General features: G+C 46.2%; 1 protein-coding gene across 1 annotated transcript in view; it reads left to right on the top strand.

The window, feature by feature from the left end:
• LOC8043177 (ribonuclease 3) overlaps positions 1-13,191 on the top strand; it is a 54,747-nt gene that overhangs the window by 33,495 nt on the left and 8,061 nt on the right. The window contains exons 18-25 of the mRNA XM_029985057.4: positions 1,134-1,236; positions 4,712-4,827; positions 5,633-5,686; positions 6,325-6,428; positions 7,248-7,353; positions 9,736-9,868; positions 11,233-11,315; positions 12,541-12,647. Of these exons, the coding sequence (XP_029840917.2) occupies positions 1,134-1,236; positions 4,712-4,827; positions 5,633-5,686; positions 6,325-6,428; positions 7,248-7,353; positions 9,736-9,868; positions 11,233-11,315; positions 12,541-12,647 (806 nt within the window). The remainder of the gene's footprint in view (positions 1-1,133; positions 1,237-4,711; positions 4,828-5,632; positions 5,687-6,324; positions 6,429-7,247; positions 7,354-9,735; positions 9,869-11,232; positions 11,316-12,540; positions 12,648-13,191) is intronic.

Here is a 13,191-nt window from a genome sequence, read left to right as displayed (position 1 = left end):
TGGGGTTTGTGAGGGGTGTTTGTGACAATGTCATCATGACAACATTAGTTGTAAGGAGGGGAAACATTTTTATGGTTGAGAGGCGTCGCAAAACTTCTTCAGATATCTCGTCAGCTTTCTATCAAGAGCTCTTGCACAGTTTAGTTGTCGATTTGAATAGAGGAGATACAGGCTATTTTTCTAGATTGAAATTCATTGAAGAACAATTTGCCACAACATGGCTTTTCAAACTGAATTCTTGGAAACCCCGGATGCTGTCCAGGCTATGCCCAGCGGTTCCTCAAGCATCATTCTTTAAAGTGACTGTGCAAAGACCAGTGTTCTTTCTAGCTTGAGTACAGCTTAAATTAAGCAGAAGTGAGCCATGCATCGGTGCAGGATTCTGAGTCAGATACTCCCTAGCCTGTGTTTACAAAGTTTGTTAGCTTTCGAATGACTTCATTGTGAGACTCTAGGCATATGCGAATAGTGGATTTTGAGTTTGAAGCGAATAAAAGTTTTGTCAGAATATTTTTAATCGAATATCGGATCATTTTCTCAAGCCTTTCACTACTGTGTGTTATGCTTAAATGAAGATTCAGCTGGACACATGAAGGTTGTTCCCAACCTTCTACTTGTCCACTTCTAAACTCAATTAATTTTAATATGACTATTTATGAACTGTGGCATGTAAATGACAAGTTTTTTTGCAGCTATCCTAATCGAGTCGATTTATAAATCTTTTTGCTTTAGGCAAACATTCTTTCTTTAATTTCAAGTTTGGCAAAAAGAAAACAGGCACAAATGATGAATGCAGGTTGTCAAGACTTCGCTGCCTAAAATATAATCTCGCATAATCGCGGCAAGTTAGCCGCGTTGAGTGCGCTTCTCTTCGAACATCTGTGCACTGCGGAAAAGATATACTCGCGGAGGCCGCGAGCTCCGCGGTTATTACTTTCGCGCAGTGCACACGGGCTCGTTGAGAAGCACACTCAACGGAGCTAACCTGCCACAATCAACACTTAGAAAAATATGAATATTGCAGGTCATCTCGAAGCGAATATCGAATAGCATATGATTCGAAACTACTATTTGAAAATTCATATATTCGCACAACACTAAACTGACCTACCACTCTGCCGTCTCGGATGCAGAAACTGGAGCTGGAGAAGTACATGCTGTACGCCCACGGGTCGGATCTGTGCCACGACCTGGAGCTGCGGCACGCCATGGCAAACTGCTTCGAAGCTCTCATGGGTCAGTTGCTTCTTGCTCCAGGCCGCTCAGAGGGACTCGGAGAACCAAAACATCCTGCTTTTGTGCGTCAGCGAGGTTGGAAGTGAAGGCATGCAGCCAACAGTGACAGTTGTAGCTGGTTTCGGCAGTTGTAGCTTGCTTTTTACCCACTGGGGTAGGCTAGGGTGCCTCGATGAGTAGCTAGCATCCTCTCTCCAGGGTAATGAGACTCTTTGCAGGTTGTTTCACCGGAGTGACATTTTTATTACTACATGTTTGGCAGGAAATATGGCACCGCTAAACATATGCAAGTTTTCTGATTTTGTTTGCATGTTTTGGGGTAGAATACCACTCATGCATTTCAGCTGCTTTTGAATTTCTTGCTCATCTTCGATGCAGTGTACGAAGTTGAGGTGGGGTGGGGGGTGCGTGCAAAGGAACGGGGAGATTGAGTCAAGATGGCGTCCGACGTCGCAGACGATTACACGGGATCTCTGCCTTGGGAGGAGATCCTCCATATATTGAAGGTATTCCTAAACAGATTGTAGTGACCTGAGTTTTGCAGTCTCGGCTTAAACATGTCACGGAGTCTGGACGTTTGCAAAATAGAAGGTGCGGTGGAGGTTGAAACGTCCGTAGAGTTATAGGATGCGTAGTGCTTGTGCAGTTTTTATTTTGTAACTTTGCAAGGACTCGAGTTGCTTTAAAAAGCTCGAGTCAGCCACAGCATTCACACTATTGCGACACTAACAAAGGGTCGGGGGTGTCTAGGACTGTGGGTAGCACGTCTTGCCTGAGGGTCACTGTATGCTATTACAATTAAAATCATAGAGAAGCTGCTACACAATCTTTGTTTCTCGGTTACGCTCTGCCATATGCCAATCTTTTAGAAAAATTAAAAATTATGATTGAAACAGAGGGCGCTTTTTCGGGGTTTCTTGCCATTGCCCTCGGTCCTGCTATATTATCTGCTCAACAGCTTGCTCCACTCCGGTCGTGTAAGGGCATCTTTTACTTCTCATGGCGAATTCCACTGGTCGTTTTGGAGCGCGCCGGGATCGACTTTTCGGGAGCGGGCCTATTTCACTGGGCGATCGAGATTGAGACCGACATGTTTCACTGGTCGTTTTGGATTAGCTCCCGCTCCAGATCTCGATCTGGATCCGATGGCGAATTCCACTGGGTGTTTTGGAGCGCGCCGGGATCAGTTAACCAGATCCGGAATGGAGCTCACAATCCGAACGGGGGTCGCGCCGGCGATGGATCCCCCGTGGGACATGACCACAGCTCTGGGATCAATATTTGCCTTCATGTCATTCAACTGCCGGGGAATCCCCTTTCCGCGGCCGCCGCGGTCGTTTCGAAGACGTTTTCGCAATCGCGGCGCTAACACGTGCTCGATGCACGAGCGGCAGGAATGGCTCCGGAGCTTCTAGCAAAGATTGCCGGAATGCCCGTAGCGCGGCCAAAACCTTCTCTTCTCCTTCCTGGAAAACGAACCGGCTGTCGAGCCAAGGGGTAAAGGCCCTGTCACACTGAGGGGACAGTTGGACAACTCTATCCGGCAACACAAGGAAGTCTTGTTGCCGGCGACCCTGTCACATCGCGGCAACAACAACAGTCGGGCAACATGTTGCTGCCGCCCGGCAACAGTGTTGCCCGATTTGTTGTCCGACAACCCTGTCACACCGCGCTGACGGCGAGGAAAACACGGGGAACACTCCGTCATCTTGATTGTTTACCTTCGTTCGTGTGCGGCGCGGAATCGCTGGAAATGTGACTACAAAGTGCTAGTGCGTTCGAAGGGCAGGGAATTACCACGGTACGATATCAACCAGGGACTGGGATTAGAAAACTTGACACGGGGAGTATTTTCCGCTCTTTATTTTATCGAGATGTTCTTCATTCGCTGACAAAGCAGGTAGCCCTAACCGAGGAAAATGACATTGCTGATATATGTTCGGCATTTACGCTACCGTATAAAGTGTTTCTGTACGGTTCTTTCATGCAATTCCTATTTCTACTGTGAAATTGCGTTAGCACCGGCAGTACCACAAACCGTCTTTCGTAACGTGGTGTTGAGCTGAAGTGACAGTGCTTCAAAACTGCGACACCGACACCATCGGCCTTCATAACAATCGGTGGAATAAATATATTTCAACGCTGTCTACTTGTCTACCGCCTGCTATGTGATCGATTCATTGGCCCAAAACGTCCTGGGTATTTTTGAAACAAATCAGGTGTCTGGTAGCGGCTGGTTCCAAGTTCCAAGCATCAACGTTTTCGCAATCGCGGCGCTAACACGTGTTCGACGCACGAGCGGCAGGAATGGCTCAGGAGAGTCTAGCAAAGATTGCCGGAATGCCCGTAGCGCGGCAAAACCTTCTGTTCTCTTCTCCTTCCTGGAAAACGAACCGCGTGTCGAGCCAAGAGGTAAGCAAGCGGCCATTACGATTTCTTCTGGGGCGAGATCAGGCGAGATGTCCGCGAGAAAGGAAGTCATGGTGTGCGCCGAGGGCTGACCCGGCTGGCTTCCGGTTGAATCCGCCAAAATCGGGGGAGCGACTTTTCTCGGATCCAGATCGAGATCTGGAGCGGGAGGTAATCCAAAACGACCAGTGGAACACGTTCGTCTCGATCCCAATTGCCCAGTGAAATAGGCTCGCTCCGGAAAAGTCGATCCCGGCGCGCTCCAAAACGACCCGTGGAATTCGCCACGAGAAAAGTCGCTCCCACGATTTTGGCAGATTTAACCGGAAGCGCTTGTCATGTTCATTCTTTGTCCTGTCCTTGTCCTTTGCGCTTTTGTAATTAAGATGTTTAACCAACTAGCCCAAAAGTTAATTTTAATTAACCGGAAGCCAGCCGGGCCAGCCCTCGGCGCACACACGTGACTTCTTTTCTCGTGGGGCATCTCGCCTCAGAAGAAGAAGAAGCACGTCGCGGGCTGGGCTCCTAGATTGTCTCGACATCAAAAGAATTCGTAATGGCCGCTTGCTTACCCATTGGCTCGACAGCCGGTTCGTTTTCCAGGAAGGAGAAGAGAAGGTATTTGCCGCGCTACGGGCATTCCGGCAATCTTTGCTAGAGGCGCCTGAGCCATTCCTGCCACTCGTGCATCGAACACGTGTTAGCGCCGCGATTGCGAAAACGTCTTCGAAACGATCGCGGCGGCCGCGAAAAGGGGATTCCCGGGCAGTTGAATGACGGGAAGGCATCCGCCGATCCCGGAGCAGTGGTCATGTTCCACTGGGGATCCGTAGGCGGCGCGACCCCGTTCAGATCTTGTGCTCCAATCCGAATCTGGTCGACTGATCCTGGCGCGCTCCAAAACACCCAGTGGAATTCGCCATCAGATATTACTGGTGACCTTGAGCAATGTGAAATGTGGTCGCACGCTATTGCACAATCTGAGTGACAGAGCGGCGGGAGTCGCGCTGAAGCGCAGAGTGTTTGGGGACAACCAACCGAGAGACCATCTGCATCCGGCGTGCAGGGGCCCTGTTCCTGGACAGCGGCATCAGGGTGGCCGACCAGGTGTTTTCCACCACCCTCTTCTCGGAGCCGGACCTGCTCGGGGTCTGGGTCAACTACCCGCTCCACCCACTACAGGTACTGCCGCCACAGATGTCTGCATTCATTGGAAGTCGTCTTGAAAGGGACCACGAGTCAGTTTGTTTTGGCCATCTTATCCTCGGGACAAACACTTCACAGTCGTAGAGAGTGAAAGAGGCAACAGTGTTCGTTTTCATGCACCTTTTTTTTTTTTTTTCTAAAAAGGTGCAATTAGGAGGGTTGCATCCCTTTTCCTCCTCAACTGTCTGTATTTCCCCTGACTGGACGGTTCTGCTGGACCGTCCAGTCAACGTCACTGATGGTTCACTGAGGTCAGTGCACCATCAGTGAGATTGTCAAGAAAGGGAATAGATTTCTTGATGTTGACTATGGGGCCTACTCATCTGCAAAGGGGATTCCATCAGGAGGCAGGGTGTTGAATGAACGTGCGAAGCTGTGGAATGCAGTGTTTTCTTCTTTTTCTTTTCCTTCCTCGCTTGTAGCAAGATCTCTAGTTGTGAGTTAGCGCTCTGTCTTGTCCCATTCTTCTTCCTATCTTAGTGTTTGGACTATTTTACTTCAGTATGTACAACGAAGTAATGACCTTCATTGTTTCTGATTAGGAGAGGGAATGAGTAACTTATTTTCATTGCTTTTTGATGAAGTAATGAGTAACGGTATTTTAGTTACTTTATTTCAGTGATGTTTACATGTCTGGTTCTGGCCCATTGCTAATCTAGAAAAAAGAACACCCAGAGAACTATACTTACAATGCTTTATATCTCCCTCGAGTTGGATGACTCGGACGTTTTGCTGCTGAACGCTCCGCGCTCTCTTCTTCTAAATGTTCCCTAACTTTCAGGAGCAAGTCCCGGAAGGTGACCGCAAGTGGATCGACTCTGTGCCGCTCCTCAAGGTGGGTCTGCGAACATTGAGCTACAGTTCCTGTCATTTGCAAAAGAATGTAATTTGGTTGCGAGTGCAGTTACTTTCTCACAGATGTGAGATAGCAACTGTTTCTTAACTTGTCACCAACTACAGATGGAGTTGTATGCAAAAATCAATGAAGGTATGTTCTGATCACCGTAGATATATTCCACGACATTGACGTGTGCTGCAGTGGCCAACCAACGGTCAAGTTTTCAGCGTGGAAAAGATATTTTCACGGTTCTTTTTCGGTTTGGCACCCTACTTAGAATAGATTTTGAGGCAATGACAATATGTAGTGCCAATGTGGAAACTAAATCACTGTGCACGCTTGTCAATCTTGTTCCGACAAGTGGCAATAAATGAACCAGGTTTCAAGTTACTCCAAAAACATTAACTCGGGTATTGTTGCTGCAATTTAATTTTAATTTTTTATGTATAACTTGGTTACTAATATTGGTACTGAATGTTGTATTTTCAATATTCTTCATTAGTTACATTACAGCTCGGGACTGTGCACGGGTGTTCCCATCAAAGGGGCCGGTCTTTGCTTTTACTGTGACATTACGTGGCGCACTTCTAGGCTGCCTCCGGGATGTACCGACCGTTTTGCCACTGCGCTTGCAGAAGCTGCACGAGTTTGAAGAGCTCACGGGCATCGAGTTCACCCACATCCGCCTACTGGCCAAGGCCTTCACTCACCGCAGCATTGGGTTCAACAACCTCACCCTGTGAGCAGGACACTCACTCTCTAAACGGGCACCAGAGCAAGAGACGGTTGCCACGTGCAGGAACCCTACATAAGTTGCGCTACGCCTGTCCATTTTGCCCGTATGGCACATGCCATAGGTCGGTGATGCTGGAGCACTAACTAAATGCATGAGTACCAATTTCCTTTCCCTTCGCCGCCAGCTTCTTATTGGCCAAAAAGTGGTTAACAGACATAAAAACCGCTTGCAGTACTGTGAGCAAGCGACCTTGCAGAGCATTGATTTTTGGGGCAAAACTATTTTGCACTCGGTGCTCACGAAGTGACAACCTCACACTGAAGTGTGCTGATCTGGAAGCTTCTTCAACCTTTGAATGTTCCGTGTGACTGGGTTATGTGTAATGGCATTTTATAACGCAAACAATGTTTCAAAGTGTCCATTGCTGAGTATCGACTAGCAGTTGATGGCGACCAAGTAAGAATGTTTGCTTCTCGCAGTACTTGGGCATTGAATGCCCATCCGTATTGGATCCAGCTTTGATCTGTCAGTTGATCCCTGGATCATTCATGCATTGAGCTGTTGTCTGCTAATGCATTCGCCTATTGTCCCTCTGATGCGAGAAGACAGAGCCTCGAAAGATGGATCTCCCGAAACTATTTAGGGGTAGCTCTTGGCACGATGGTGGCTGTCATGGGGACCTCGGCACACATTTCTGTTACGTAGTAGAACTGCACGCTGTCTTTCTTATCCGTTGAGGACACGAGGGTCACCGCCGACATACTTTTTGCCGGGGAGATCTCTTGGTAACTGAAGGCATTGCTCCACTGTTCTTGTGTCCAGGGGTTCGAACCAGAGGCTAGAGTTCCTGGGAGACACGGTGCTTCAGCTGGTGGCCTCGGAGTACCTCTACAAGTACTTCCCCGAACACCATGAGGGCCACCTTTCGGTAACACTTGGTCGTCAATCACCATCTGGCAAAAGGATTTTTTTTTTTTTTTGTGCGTTAAAATATGTTACGTGACATGGTGTGAGTTTTGGAGTGTGTGGCCGTACGGTGTAGTCAACCAGAGAATTCACCCTCGGGTATTTTTCACGCCACATCCCGCGGTAGTCCAAGGCTGTTCTTACTTTTATTCGAAAGCTACAAGAAGATCTCTGCTGAACACTCTTAAAAAACCTCACGCATTATTGTGTGGATTGTTCTCAGATATTGCGTGGTTGTTGTCACCCTTTCTTTGAAACATTTTGCATTTGACTATGACTGACTGTGTTACGACTGCTTGGAACTGCTTACTATGAGATAACACTGGCGCCATCTATCCGGTAGCCCTGGCGACAGTGTGCAAACAGTTCCTGAATGCTTCCGGTCTTCAACTATACCCAAGGTTTTTCGGTATTCGTGAAATGAAATTTACGCACTACCTCCATGAAAATTGGTAGCTTACAACAATATCCTAATTATTTCAAGCTCATAGTGAATGAGTGAAGAATAAGGAAATATATGCAGATTAAAAGTGTTTCAGGGCTCTCGGATACGTAGCACCATTTTGTTCTCTTGTTGTAGGCAGTTACAAGCGACGCAGCCAGTTATACTGAAACATAAATCTGTGAACCGTCTTAAAATGTTTTCCCAGTCTAAGTGCTGTATTGGAGCCCTTCATTGATGTTCAATTATGAGCCAAGCAATTTTCTTGTGTGTTTGTTATTACTCTGAGTCTGCGGGCTTCTACATCGCTTTATTGGGACGTTGCCTACAAGGCAAGGAGGCATATAAAAAAAAAGTGGGATCCTTTGTACAAACAAGTACTACTATAGAAATGCTGAAGTTCAAGTTATTTTCAGCTTGGGGATGAATTGATTGAAGTGTGGAATGTTTATTTACGATGTGCAGATCCATGTGTTCGAGGAACAAGGTAAATTGCTGTCTTGTTGGGAAAACAGCGAGAGTCAGTATGTTGAGTTGAACGAATGGCACGGCATCTTTCTTCTAAGTCGGCATTTTCCTTCGTAGAAAGCAACACGGCAGCAATAATTTCGTACAAAGAAAGGAAAAGAGTCTTCATACGCAATGGCGGGAGCAAGAACGAGCTCGAGAAAATTTGTCACTAGAAACTGAGCATGGAACACGACACCTAATAATGGTGTCGGCAAATATAAGAGGGTAACTTTTTTTTCTCGTTGATTTACGCGGGGTTACCGATATCGCAAACCAAGGGTGCTACCAAATATCTTTTTCGGATGGGAGGCTTACGAGATTAACTTTCGGGCTTAGAAAAGTTTGGTAGTACGGGTATTGTAATATTTTAGCTTGCTGAGTCAGCTGGTTCACTAATATTTTTTAGAGTTAATTAACTGGATCGGTTCCACAAACTGCCAACTTCCTGATTTGCCAAGTTGATGGGTTTCACAAATTTGAAAACTTTTGCAAACGCTCGAGGGTTGAAATATTTTGTTTTTTTGTGCATTTTGCGGTAATGTTTTGCGTAATACAGTGGAACTTTTTTACAATAAAGTAAGCTCTTCCATAAAACATCGTTGTCAATGTCTCCACTATAGCAGTACCCGAAATGCTTGTACTATACCTTTCTTACAAGCGTATCTCAACTTTGCTTCACTGTACTCACATTTTTGCTAAAAGGCTCTACCGTAACGTACAAAAACTCTGGTGCCGAAGACATTCTTCGGTCTGACACCTTCGTGCTCAAAGCTTTGTTGTGCACCCTCAAAAGTCCTCTGCATTTTCAACCTGCCAAACTCGGACATTTTAATGATGCTCAGACTCGTTGAACTCGGCTCTTGAAAGGTTTGTGGCAGCTGACCTGGGAACTTCTGAGATGTTTTCAATTTTCTAGCCTATCTAATTTGTATCTTTATGAAACACTGGCAGTCTTTGAGTGGCTTTTAAGGCTTGTTCATGCACTTGTGACTGCTTATGACTGTTTGCTTTGAAACCTCTTGTGATCTCTTTTGAGAACATGCTGGTGCCATCTGTCGGGTAACTATGGAATCTTACAGTTAATTCTTTCTTTCTTGGCTCGAAAACCTTTTGACAATCTTATAAATAACCATTCCTCATAAATAATATGTATATTTGATCTCGCAACTACCACAATACCTTTTCTCTGGTGAAATGCAGTTTTAGGGTCCCCTCATAGATGGCGCCAGCATGCCAAAGTGTTCTCTCGTCGTAAGAAATTTCAAGAGCTCGGTCCTAAACAAACGCGAATGTTTGAATGGGCCTTTAGATCCCAGAACTCGGGAGGTACTACCGAGTCTATTGCCAAAAAAAAACACAGCGGTTGCTTGGAGGTCCATGTGTTTGTCGCAGCTGCTGCGGAGCTCGCTGGTGAACAACCGGACGCAGGCGGTGGTGTGCGATGATTTGGGCATGGTGGAGTTCACCATTTACCCTTACCCCAAGGGAGAGCTCAAGACCAAGGACAGGGCAGACATCCTCGAAGGTGAGGACACACCGCTTTCTCTGGGGCAGGGATGGATGGGCACGTCTCACTCATGCCCTTACATTCTGCACATCAGTAGTTTAGCCCCATGTTGCTGTAAAAAAACAAAAAAAAAAACTCGCCCAATATTTGAGCTTAATGCGTGCTTTTTGTGAAAGGTTCGTTAAAATATTAGGCGATGCATTAGGAAAAAAAATGGCTGCAGAAACCACTATTGTTGGTTTTCTATGAATTGCGATAGCATTTGTCACGTTTACCTCTGTCTTTTGTTACGAGGACATGGACGACATCAAGGACGGCGTCTAGGACAACGTCAAGGACGACGTCCTAGAAGATGACGTCCTAGAAGACGACGTTAAGAACGACATTTAGGACGCGTCAAAGACGACCTCTAGGACAACCTTTAGGGCAGCCTCAAGGATGACCTCTAATGCAACGTATGGGACATAACGCTAAATCAATGTTGCGTTGATTTAGCATGTATACATTCTTGGTGAATAAATGGCTTTAAGGTTGTAATGTGTTTCCCACCAAATGTAGCAAGGAAACTGAATTGGTGCAAAGGTCACAGAATATCAATTTTTCCGTTAAATGTAGCGAGGAAACTGAATTATTGAGTACATCACGTGATGTCAATTTTTCCGCTAATTTTAGTGGAGAAATTGAATTAGTACATAGGTCACATGACATTAATTTTCGCACCAAATTTAGCAGGCAAACTGAATTGGTGGATAGGTCATGGGCTGTCAATTCTTACGCAAAATTTAGTGGGGAAACTGAATTGGTGCATAGGTCAGTGTCTTCAGTTTTTCTGCTGAGGTTTCGGCTGTTGGTGACATTCACATTTGAGCTATCCTGGGTCAGTGGTACGGACTCCGCAAGGGCGAGCTCATATGCGCGGCGTGTGAATGAACTGGCGCATTTTGTGGCCTTTTCAGTCATGAGTGCCATCTCACGACGTGTGTCAGAAACGGAAGCGATTCTTTGGTAAGCGGTATCATTCAGACTCCCTTCTCTTCTTTCCTGGAAGGCGTATCGCACATTTGAGCTTGTATTTTTATTCAGTGGAAAAACTGTTTACGTGAAGGGCAGGCAAATTATCGGCCTAGAAAAATATAAAGACTGAAGACTGCTGAGCACCACTCGCCAGTTCCAAGAAAATGCAAACATTGAGAATGCAGCACTCATACTAAAAAGCTTGCCACAATATCTAGGTTTTTGTGCGTGCTTCATCCAAGAATGAATGTCCGACAAAAAACACAATGTTGTGCAGACGGCGATGGTTGAGTGTGCCGTTTTCGGCCAAAATCCGAAACGGGGCTGCTTATTTGTGATTCCTCGTGTTTTCTTCCTGGTCGGCCCAGCCTTCCTCGGGGCGCTGTTTGTGGACAAGGGGCTGGAGTACTGCAATGCCTTCTGCCAAGTCTGCTTCTTCCCACGACTGCAGGTGGGACTAGGCTGAAGCTCATCTAATAGTGCTTGGGCTGTGGGCAGTTGGTTTATCATGCTTCGGTTAAACTGCGCTTCAAATTATTACAAATAACGACTCTGAGATGAGAAAGTAGGCATTTATTTCTGTACATATGTCAAGTCATTTTCTTTGTCTAACTGTCATTATTCTTACTCTTTTGCAGCGCAGTTTAATCGAAATGTGAAGCTCCTTTATGGTTCTATTGCAGCGCTCTCCCGAGTGTTCCTGATTTAGGGAAATGTCAATTTTTGGGATTGGGTCAACAGTCAGCCGAGCGCTAGTAGTGCTACCATTTTTAATCATTTTGAAAGAATGTAAAAGCTGTATGAGAGGTATACACTTTTTATTATTGTTTTAAAAAATCAAATTTTATCTACTTAGTGGCAGTCTTTAATGATACCAATGCAAGGAGTCAATGTTGCTAGTATATATATATAGATATAAGATCGGCAACTGGTATCTTTTAATATTGTTCTGCATACAATCTACTGGCAAAATTCTGACGGCTACTTCTAAGGAACAAGGAAACACAGAGTCCCTAAAGTCAAGTTTGAAAACTACACTAATTTTGTTCATGGTGGAGAAATTAGGCATCTGGCGCAGAGATAGGTTGACAAATGTAATTAAATCATACATTACTTCCTAGTTTTGTATTGTGCTCACATATGGCAAGCACAAATCATGGCCATGGTGGCGACCCAGTTGTGGTACGGTTCTTTGCAGCGTGGATTCTCGAACTGGGTTGCCGCCGGGCAGACAGGGGTTCCTCGAGCACTCAGATTTGCCCGATAATCTCCGTCCACAGGCAGACTACTGTACCAGTGGCATGCATTCTTAGCTGGGCCCTAATATACGAATGTAGGAAAGGAAATGGTAGGCATGCATCACTGTGCTGCTGCGGCAAGTTGTTTCCGCGTCATTGCGGCAAGGATGGATATGATTCTTTAGGGTCACAAAGTTTGAGAGTCTCATATTTAGGGTGCTCGTTAGCGGGATAGTTGCTGGAGTAATATTTGTTCCTTGTTTTCTTGTGCGAGTGCTGCAAAGCTGTGCCACTGCCGACGTGACTCGGATCGGTGCCGCAATGTCTCGATAGCAAATGAATTAACGAGTTTTGAAGCAGCGTAGCTGAAGTATGGTAACGGCTGATTACTGTAGTAGTTGGCTCTAACCTGGAAGTAAGTGTGGGTCCTTGTCCCAGGACTTCATCTTGAACCAAGACTGGAACGACCCCAAGAGCAAGCTGCAGCAGTGCTGCCTTACACTGCGCTCCATGGACGGTGGCGAACCCGACATTCCCGTCTACAAGTGGGTCCTGCCGCTGTTCTACTCGGTGTCAAGTATCAAACGAGACGCAGAAAGAGTGCCGCGAGTTCTACCTACCGTGATACATAGGGGAGCGGCATAGGCAGTCGTTTTGGGCACTTTGCCATAATTTCGGCAGTATGCTGTCTGTACACACGCCAAGGTCTAAACCAAGGATGCAAAACATAAAGGGCAACTCTGCTTAATTCCGAAAAATTTGGGATTATGAGGTGATTTCACATAAAAAAGCACTAAGGATAGGCACTATGTCATTTGCTTCGAGACATGAGCATGAACTTTAAACATGAGTAGAAACCGAAACCAAACCTTTGGCACCATTGGGCAACATTGGCCTCAGGCTGCCAAAAAGATGGCAACCATGTGGTACAAGTGTTCGCATGATCCTTTACTCGACGATGAACGGGATCGAGGCGGGCCATTGTTGGGACGGGCATGCGACGAGAGAGGAAAATACATGCTCGGATCTGATGACGTTTCACGCATGAGCCGTCTGCCGCTGTTTCGGAATTGGTCCCGCCAGCGAGGA

The sequence above is a fragment of the Ixodes scapularis genome, unplaced genomic scaffold, assembly GCF_016920785.2.
Source record: "Ixodes scapularis isolate PalLabHiFi unplaced genomic scaffold, ASM1692078v2 PGA_scaffold3__209_contigs__length_174095766, whole genome shotgun sequence".
Taxonomy (NCBI): domain Eukaryota; kingdom Metazoa; phylum Arthropoda; class Arachnida; order Ixodida; family Ixodidae; genus Ixodes; species Ixodes scapularis.
The sequence above is the reverse complement of the archived record's forward strand: the minus strand, read 5'-3'. Positions and strand labels throughout refer to the sequence as shown.